The sequence below is a fragment of the Solanum verrucosum genome, unplaced genomic scaffold, assembly GCF_900185275.1.
Source record: "Solanum verrucosum unplaced genomic scaffold, falcon-dt-bn FXZP01000280.1, whole genome shotgun sequence".
NCBI lineage: Eukaryota > Viridiplantae > Streptophyta > Magnoliopsida > Solanales > Solanaceae > Solanum > Solanum verrucosum.
The window spans coordinates 4,081,776-4,092,495 of NW_026019982.1; the positions used below are offsets into that span (position 1 = coordinate 4,081,776).

At 30.1% G+C, this 10,720-nt stretch overlaps 2 protein-coding genes across 2 annotated transcripts; both read left to right on the plus strand.

The window, feature by feature from the left end:
* Positions 1 to 1,879: 1,879 nt before the first annotated feature.
* LOC125817551 (uncharacterized) lies at positions 1,880 to 2,748 on the plus strand. Its single transcript, XM_049497097.1, has one exon. The coding sequence runs from the start codon at positions 1,880 to 1,882 to the stop codon at positions 2,741 to 2,743; it is 864 nt and encodes a 287-aa protein (XP_049353054.1). The 3' UTR covers positions 2,744 to 2,748.
* Positions 2,749 to 7,198: 4,450 nt separating this feature from the next.
* On the plus strand, positions 7,199 to 10,622 carry LOC125817552 (ribose-phosphate pyrophosphokinase 4). Its single transcript, XM_049497098.1, has 7 exons — positions 7,199 to 7,399; positions 8,455 to 8,770; positions 9,044 to 9,139; positions 9,232 to 9,300; positions 9,388 to 9,516; positions 10,116 to 10,215; positions 10,308 to 10,622. Exons 1-7 carry the CDS (start codon positions 7,275 to 7,277, stop codon positions 10,436 to 10,438), a joined length of 966 nt encoding a protein of 321 aa, XP_049353055.1. The 5' UTR covers positions 7,199 to 7,274; the 3' UTR covers positions 10,439 to 10,622.
* The last annotated feature ends 98 nt before the right edge of the window (positions 10,623 to 10,720 follow it).

Sequence of the window (10,720 nt, forward strand, 5' to 3'; positions counted from 1 at the left end):
TTTTAATGCATCATGGGCTAAAATTCACCTAGTGATTACTTATTACTTTACTTTACTTAATATTAAAAAAAAGGAATATAAATATGTTGAAAAAAATTCGTGCTACTTTACTTTACTTAATATTAAAAAAAGGAATATAAATATGTTGAAAAAAAATCGTGCTAGTCGGAATTTAGAAAAAAAATTATAAATTTCTTTTGATTTTTCTAATCGAATTAAGAATTCATTTTAATACTCCATAAATATATTGCAACCAAAAATTCAAGAAATTGACACAATACGAATCAAATTCGTGCCTCGAAAAAATCAATACTTTTAGACAACAAATTATTGGAATCTTTGATTCAATCAGGAGCATGTTCAGTAGCAAAATATAATACTAGACACTAGTATCCTAAATTTAATTAAATTTTTCAAGTTAAATTCAGTTTATATATTAATTAATTAATTTTCTCATCATTCACGATCACTGGGTGGGACCGCACATACTATATATTAGTACTATATTTTTGCTAAAATAATTGCTAATTTCATAATCAGTAATTGTCGTTCCTTACAAGTTGGAATATAATTTGAGTATTTAAATTAAACTACTATATATATTTAAAAAATCATTTGAGTTTCCTCGTTAAATAATATTATAACTTATTAATGTGTTGTAATGAGATAAGATTCCTCAACCATCTTAATTAGATGTGTCGCGTTCAAGTTACTTGGAATGAATAAAAATATGTAGGGAACGTCATACTAGATACATTAATTAAAATGTCTTACTTGATTTCACTTTTTATAATCTAATATACGGAAAATATTTGCTCTTAATAATTTAAATTCACGTCATGTATCATTCATAAAGAAAAAAATGCTATACCTATCTTGAGTTTCTTCATTCTAACGGAAATAATATTTTGAAATTTGAAAATTTTAATTTTAAAAAAATAAATCTTAATTTATTCGACATCTATTGATGGTTATTGTTTAGTTGTTATTCATGATTAGTTTGACACAATTATCAAACAAACAATTAAAAAATATATTTTATAATATTGATCAAAATTACATAGATAAGTATAAATTAAATGAATGGGAAAAAAAATTGAATATGTCAACATGACACAACTCACCAGTGTGTTGTTAGTATTTAAATCATCAAATGTCATAATAATGTTATTCAATTATTGTTCTATCATGTACGTAACCTTTTGTGTGCCACATGTTTTTGTGTAATAGCTTATAAACTATATCATATATATAACCTATTAGATAAGTTTGAGCGCTGAGCTTGATCGAGAATGCATTGACAGGAAAAATTTATCTCTGACATCTTTTATAGAATACAATCTGCTGCATCAACTCATTCACTTTAACGAATTAATTTTTCACTATATTTTAGCATGTTATAATATAACATATCTTATTTTTCAAATTATTACTGAACCCCACTTATTATGAATGATTACTTTTATTTATTTTTACATGATCTAAAATAATCGTATATTTTTTTTTCGCACTATCAGTAATCGATATACCTAATGAGATCTGAAAATAATAAATATATGTAGATCTTATCTCTATCCTCTGAATAGAACGAGATTGTTTTCGAAAGAGCTTCGACTCAAATTTTTTTTTGCACTATGAAAAAAGTTAAACTCCTAACCCCTAATTTATACTCAAAAAGTAGAATATTTTTAAATGAAGTTGATAAAAGGGACCCTTTATCTATTAGCTTTAGTAGCCACTCATTGTGTCCTATATATGTAATATAAAACTATATAATATCCCCTTCTATTCTTCTACTATTTTCTAACTTCTTTGTTCTTTCTACATTAATTAATCTTTCATACATTGCATCTTTTTGTTTTGTTATTTCTCTCCATATATGGAAGAAATTAAAAACCAAAATCTCCTTCAACCTCTCATACAAACAACCAACATAAACTCTTATGAAAATGACCACAAAATCATCTCTTATTCATCAAATACAAGTATAATTCTTAGGCTTGTTATGGTCATTTTTGTAGGAATAGTCTCCTTATGGGCAAATTATGAAGTTTCCAAAGGTTTTTCCATAACTATTGTCAATGAAGCCATTGAGGGTACATTTGCAAATAAGCATTTCAATCTCTTTTACGTGTCAAACGATGAAGCCACACGTTTACTCCTGAGGACTAGTAAATTCGTTGAAAATATTCTTTACCCTATCAGTGATCATCAGGATTCTGGTCAACCAAGAATCAAGAAGCAAGTCAAACACGTCATCCTTCAACTATCTAGTCGGAATTTGACTAGTCCGGTCTTCGTTAAGTCGTCTCGAGATGAAAAGGATGTGTTTGTTGTACATATAAGTCCTTCAATTTTGGAAGGTCCTAATTATAAGCGTGACATGTTTTTGGCGTTGCAAAAAGGTATGGCGCGTATATGGCTATGGGATGGTCAAGGTAATGCCCCGTCTAGTCTTGTAAATGGCATGACTGAGTATATTACCAGTTTGGCTAGTTTATCTAGACGTGTTACGTATGAATCTGAATCAGTCAAGTCAGTGAAATTAAACAGGAGTTGTTGGAAGAGCAAGGATAAAAGGACTATAGTAAAGTTATTGAATTATTGTGAGGGGAAAAAAGAAGGATTTGTTAGAAGATTGAACAAAGAGATGAAAAATGGTTGGCATGAGAAAATAATTGATGATGTATTAGGAATGCCAGCTTGGCATTTATGTGAAGCTTATAATAAAGAGATACTCTGAATAAATTTGTGATCGAGTAAATAACTCTATTAACGAAATCAGATTGATTGATAAAATGAAGAGATTTGTCTAAATTATATATTTCGTTGTCATTTTAGGATCTGATTCTTTTGAGGTTATTATTTATATAGTTGACAGTTGCTTCTGAATTTCATCTCTGCTATAGAATTGAACGTGAGAGTTTTTTCTCCTCCATCTCCCGTGAACAAAAATATTCTTCAAGTGAATTATTAAATTTTGTAAGAGGATATAATATTTTTTCTTGAGTTGATCGATGATCTATTGAAAAATACATGACAAGATAGGGGTAAAGAATTTGTTTATATTCTATTTTTTTTGGACTTTACTTATCGAATTACATCAAATATATTGTTATTATTGTGTAAGAAGATATGATGTTTTTCTTGTACCGATCAATGGAATATTAAAAATATTTTTTTATCTGATAACAAGCAAGATAGAAATAAAATTATCTATATATATTTTTATCTTCTTCAGAATGTCACTCGTAAAGTTACAACAAATATATTATATGATTGAGTAAGAGAATATGACATATAATTATTTGATGGAAATATAACCACATGCCCCCTAATAATGAGTGCACCAAACATAAGAACATGGCTATAAATGAGAGAAAATGAAATGGGGTTGTGGAATTAATTTCCTTTTTTTTTATTTAGATAATTGAAAAAATAATTTATGATGCTTCATTTTTTTTTATTATCTATTTATCATGGCCAACTATATTGTATGGTGACTCTTTGTACAAGGGGTCCATTTTGTATTGTCAGGTGTGTTGTGAATAAGAATTAAGAATAGTGGACACTAGAGGTCTTTTTTTTTTAAAAGAAAAAATATTACTTAGGTTTTCGATTTCTGAAATTCTCTAGCTCGACTAATAAGGATGGTTTTCGCGTAAATTATAGTTTATTAAATATATAAAAAGCTTCTTATTGATTGATCTCTAGTTGTGAAGCTTCGTGTCTAAGAACTCTAGTCAAGGTTATATATTGTGGGATTTCTTAGACATGAGCATTTACAATCATTCTATCGTACTCGATTTTTGGATGGTGATACTTGAGAATATAATTGTAATGAATATGCCTTGTATCAATTAAAATAAGATTTGTTAAATAGTTAGTACTAATAATCAACCTAAATTTTTAATATTGATATATCGATTTTAATTACCATATTTGTTATGTAAGATAAGATTTGGATTGTCTCTGTAACTCAATGGAAAAATAATCTCATTTTACATTTTATTAAGACGAAAATTATGTTTTTCCTTCAAATATGATTTTTAGAAATGTTATATCATTTCATACTAAATTAATTTGGTATGTTTCGCATTTTTTAAGTTTAATTTTGTTATTTTGCGGTGCCGCAAATCAGTGACCATAGTTTGTTTGATTTTGACTTATATATACTTATATAATAGATAATAATGACTTTGACTTTCAACAAACGATTTAATTATATCACATTAACACCTTACATTGTTACACATGTAGAAATATATTTTTTTATAAAAAGAAGAAGCAATTATCTTCGTTAATTAATTATACAAAAAAAGACATGTTCAATCAAGGCAGAGTAATCAAAGTTACAATGTTTAAACAAGTAGTATCGTAATAAATATGTAACTATATACTTCAATATGATATTCAATATCTCAATATTTCTTTTATAAAAATTGAATACCATATCAAATACCAAAATATTAAAATGTATATAAGATATCATAATACTGAAATCATAGTATAAAAAGTATTTAATTCCATAAGGTAATCCATATTTATTTTACCATGCCTACCCCTACCTAAAATATACACTTCATTGACACTTTGTATATGCTTCACATATAGTTGACCTCCATTTGTTCGCCAACATTGTGCACATACAATTCAAAAACACATTATAAAATTCAATTGATTATACATACCGCTGATGTCTTCATATACATACAAATACATTCAATTTTTGCTTTAAAATTACATATTTATAATATATATATATATATATATATATATATATATATATATATATATATATATATATATATATACACACATTTACAACAAGATATCGTATCCATACTATATCAATTAGAATTAAACTTTTCATATTTATACTATGTCCCAATTTATATGACTCACTTTCCTTTTTAGTCAGTCCCAAAAAAATGACACTTTCTATATAAAGTAATAATCTTACTATAAAATATTTATTTTACTTTTAATGAAATGATTTACAGCCACACAAATTTCTATCATTCATTTTGGACCACAAGTTTTAAAAGTCTTCCTTTCTTTCTTAAACTTCGTGCCGAGTCAAAGTATCTCATATAAAATGGGACGGAGGGAGTATTATTTTAATAGTTCTATACTTCTATTAGTGAAAAGGGGTAAAAACATGCATTAAGTGGATAAAGACTAGAAACTCTTCATTGAATGTGGCTCATAATCAGTATCTGTGCAGTGAGATATTTTTATGAAATTTTCAAATTTTGATGATTATCTAAATCAGTAAGATATCAAAGTTTAACACATACATTCTTTTATATTATTTCCTAAATACAAAAATAAATATGTATTAAAAATTTAATGGAAGGGCCTTCGTGAGTCAAATTTCAAATGAAGGATAAATGTCAACTTTTTTCACAAAGGCATAATACATGCATACTTTTTTTTGGGGGGCGAGGGAGTGGGGGGGTGGATAAATTAAACTAATACATGCATACTTATTCTTTGCTTAATTTCACTTTAAATTCTTGTCCTTCAATTTTAAACGTGCAAAAATAAACACATAAATTTATATAAAATTGAATAAATAAACACACTCGTTCTACTTAATAATTCATGAGAAAACACTTAAACTGATTTATATTATATCTTATAAGACACATATTATGTCAAATAAAAGGTACATATCTATTTAACACCTTGTTGTATTGAATTGTATTGTGTTGTGTATTATATTATTATATTATTATATTGTTTTAGTTTAAATATAATGTTTGTTTTAATTATTACTTAACTTTTATTATATTGTATCATTTAAATTCATCGTTAGGTAACAATAACAAAAATACTCATTTTGTGTAACAATTTATTTAATGTAATTGCATCGTCACCTTAATATTTTCTTCTCACTTTGTCTTTATTTATTTTTTTAATAAAATTTATTCTTTATCGTACCTTTTTCATATAGTAGCTCTATCTCGTATCCTAATTTTCTTATTATATTTATCATGAAATTATAGACATGTACTATTACGATATATTCAAACATTGTATTGGATAAAACAATACAACAACGTAATATAATAGAGAAAATGACATAAATAGTCCCTTAACTATAGGAGTAGGTCTAAAATGGTCCCTTAAATATACACTTAACGGATTTAGTCCTTCAACTATTCAAAAACTTATCAGTTTTGGTCCCTTAACTATACATTTGCTGGTTTTAGTCCCTTAACTATAAACTTACCGATTTTAGTCCTTTAAGTTTTCAAAAACTTATCAGGTTTGGTCTTTGTCCATTTTTTAATCAAATAGCTTAGGTTTATATTAACGAAATCCATGACACGAGAAATTAAATCCTTTAGCAATTTTTTCTATTGTTTCTCTCTCCGCTACTTTTTCTTCAAATTAACCTTATGCGAAGAACCTTAACCTCAACGAGTTAAAATAAAATTCACAAGGAAAGAAAATATAAGTCATAATTTTATTCAATGGAGAATAAAATGAAGCATATTATTGCTACTAATGACTTGAATATGTTAAACTTTATTATGAAAAGAAAAAAAATATTACCCGTTAAATCCAAAGTTTGTACTCCACCGAGTTCATTGAACAAAATTTGTTTAATTTTTCAGAAATTGAAATTTATAAAATGATAGATTTGTAATTTTTAATTTATTTAAAATAGATCAATTTTATTATTCTATTAATTTATTATACGTAAAGAAATTTGAGTAAATTAAATAAAATATGCATTGATTAGCATATTCAAGTGCGGATTCAAGTCATTAACAACAATTATATGCTTAATTTTATCCTCATTGAATAAAATTAGGACTTATATCTTCTTTCCTCATTAATTTTATTTTTAATCGTTAACGTTATTGTTCTTTTCCTAAGAGTAGTTTAAAGAAAAAAAGGCGGAGATAGAGAAACAACTTAAAAAATGGGTTAAAGATTTAATTTCACGAAGATTTCCGTTATAAACCTTAGCTATTTGTATTTAAAAAATGGACAAAGACTAAACTTGATAAGTTTATAGTTAAGAGACTAAAACCGATAAATGTATAGTTAAGGAACCAAAGCTACTAAGTTTTTGAATAGTTAAATGACTAAATCTGTTAAGTGTATAGTTAATGGACCATTTTAGACCTATTCTATAGTTAAGGGAGTATTTATGTCATTTTCTCTAAAATATAATACATACACCGAGTTGCTGTAGGACTAAAACCCTCAGCTGTTTCTCACACAGTCTCTGTATCTCTGCTACAGTGGGAGTTTAGATGGAGAATTCAGCTATGAAGAAGAAGAAGCAAGTGCTTCTCTATTACTGTGTTGAGATGGAAGATGTTGCTCGCAAAATAGCTTCGGAATCCGATTATATTATCCTCCATTCTATTAACTGGAGGTTTTATTCTCTTTTACACGCTTTATATCTCTTGTTATTGTATTTGTATCATCTGCTTGCTATATACGTAAATTCGTAATCCTTACTTGAATTTAATGTAGAAAAAATAAGTGGGTCGAATCCAAAATCGAATAAAGATTCCTCCTTTTCTTGTTGGGATTTGGGGGTGATTCAGATTGTGTATTGGGATGGGTGATGTTTCATGTTTAAAGGGTTAAAATGGGGGAATTATGATTTGGGTCGAATTCAAAATGAGTTAATAGAAGTGGAGCTAGGATTTTGAGTTTATGGGTTCTGGATTTTGGAAATTGCAGCTTGTTAAGGTTCTTGATTAATTATTTTTACAAATTAAGTGGATTTTTAAATGCAAATACATGGTTTGAGGCGAAGTTGTTCGGTTCTGTTGAACTGTAGGTGAAGCTGTAGCTCCACTCCTGCCAAAATCGAATCAAGGTTCCTCCTTTTTGTTGTAGAAAGCTTTTCTTTTGGTGAGGGGGTAAGAGGGGGGGGGGGAGGGGGATTCAAGTTATTATCCCTACCTTTGAAGCTTCCTTCATTTGTACTGTCATTGCTTTTCTTTCTTCATTTAACATGTTGTCATGTTCAAAAGGTAAAATGAAGGAAGCTTCAATATAATTTTGGTGTTATGAATAGTCTTAGACTAAGGTAAAGTAAACGCATAGACTTTATTTTCTAGTAGTGTGTGAAACAGATGCTTGGGCAGTAAAGTTCGATTGAGGAAAGACTAGAATCAGTCAGTATACTATACCTTAATCTGGGATTAGTTTCTTCAGTTTAGTGGTAAAAAAGGTGAATGTTTTCAAAAATAGCAAGGGTAAAGGAAAAGGGTTATAAGTTATAACATCATTTTTGCATTGGTTACACAAAGTTCGATTGTCAAGTTCCTGCATATTATGTGATTGGCCAAATAATCAGGCTTTCAATTGGCAATTTGTATGCTAATAGCCTTGAAATGATGCTATTATTTGTACCATAGTTGACATTGACTCTTTCCTGCGGCAAATGCTTATCAATATGATGGATTCATGTGCCAGGAGTTTTGCTGATGGTTTCCCAAATCTCTTTATAAACAATGCACATGATATCCGCGGGCAGCATGTTGCTTTTCTAGCATCTTTCAGCTCACCTGCAGTCATCTTTGAACAGCTTTCTGTGATATTCGCACTTCCAAGGCTGTTTGTCGCCTCATTTACACTTGTGTTACCTTTCTTCCCAACTGGTACCTTTGAGAGGATGGAAGAAGAAGGAGATGTGGCCACTGCATTTACCATGGCCAGAATAATATCAAATATTCCAATATCAAGGGGTGGTCCGACCAGCTTAGTTATCTATGACATACATGCATTGCAGGTTGATCTATTTGTACATTTTGTATTCACGTTGCTCTCTTATTTGATGTGATTGTTACTTTGGCTATTTGTATCCTAGATTCTTTAATTTAATTGGTAATTGGAGTTTGCGATCCTTCGGAAGCATGAATTCTTTCTCTTTCACATAATCATGTTATACATCCTATTTTAGCTTTTAGGTTATGCTTTTTCTGTGTGCGTTCCCAGAGAAGTCCATAGTTATACTGCAAATTTCACCTTTCTAATGGTGAACATACTTCTCTCTGTTCTGCAGGAGAGGTTCTATTTTGGAGATCATGTGCTGCCTCTGTTTGAGACTGGAATTCCACTGCTGAAGCAACGGCTTCAGCAGCTTCCTGACTCTGAAAAGGTGGGCTGGAGTTCTGCTGAGCTTTTTTATTTGTGTTTTTTCAATAAATTATCTTGACTGTAGTGACATTCTAATGTCATTTTATTTTCCAGATAGTTATAGCCTTTCCTGATGATGGAGCTTGGAAGAGGTTTCACAAGCAACTAGTTCATTATCCCACTGTTAGTTAAAAATTATAATTTTCTACTTTGATTTCTGCCTGTTTTCAATCTTGAACTTTTGTATAATCAGCAGATTATGTCATTTAGGTTATCTGCACTAAAGTGCGTGAAGGTGATAAGAGAATCGTCAGGCTAAAAGAGGGTAATCCTGCTGGCTGTCATGTGGTCATTGTTGATGATTTGGTCCAGTCCGGAGGTACCCTAATTGAATGCCAGGTACTACTGCCTCTTTAGATCTGATAAGGATTCTTAATATATTTGTCAAGTGTACTTAAATGTGTCTACTCCCCAGTATGTGACAATCACTTGAAACTTTTTAACACCTCTTGGTCCAGCTGGTTTGTTTAGCAAATCTTCATCTCATGGAACTCTGGTTTTACCGTGTTCTTTACTCTTATTGAGTTTTTCCGGGGTGTAAAAAGGATCTGTCTTTGGTTGGTTGAGTAATCGTTCTGATTGCTCTGTGTCATTATTTACCTTCTTGCCTTCAGCAGTGAGGATATTCTTGGGGTTTATACCCTCTAACTGGATGAGGCAAACTTAAGGATCCCAACAATCCACGTCAAATTGGATTATTGAATTAAAAAACCGAAAAAAGAAGGGAAAAGGAGGTAGGAAGTTAGAGAATGCACAATAAGAGTCCTTCACTTTAAAACTAGCAACATTCTTGGATTACAGAAATCTCCTTTTAAGGTCCACACCTCCACCTTTTAATGCACTGTAGTTAAAAGGCGCGGTGCTACTCAACTTTGATGAGTTCGTTCATATGACAAGTTGCTAATATTGTACTTCTTTGATGCTATGGTTAACCCCAGAAAGTTTTGGCCGCTCATGGTGCATCAAAAGTTAGTGCTTATGTGACCCATGGAATTTTCCCAAACCGGTCATGGGAGCGTTTTCTTCACAAGAATGATGGTAACTCTCTGAAATTATATCCACCTTCCTTTTAGTTTCAGCATCTCCTTATTATCCGAGTTTCTGACATCGCCAATGTTTTTGTTGTGAAGGCTCCGAGAAAGCGTTCACTTACTTTTGGACCACGGATTCATGTCCTCATACTGTGAAAGCCGTCGCTAATAATGCTCCATTTGAAGTTATTAGTTTGGCAGGATCAATAGCTGATGCTCTTCAAATCTAAGAATACTAGACAGGATCAGTTATACTGGAAAGAATGTTTGATAAAGTTGTTCACTGACATGTTGTGAGGGATCTTATAAATTGCATAGTTGTGACATTGCTGATTTGCTGTTGTAACAGAAACTTGTCTTGTTGCTTACCTATGTAACAGTCACTGTTTGTTCTATGCTATGAACTCTTATCAACACTACAGCCAACATCAAATTACAAGATTCAATAGTTCCCTAGCAATTGACAACGGGGCTTTGATTGTTCAATGGTGAGAACGCAACACGTGATAGGT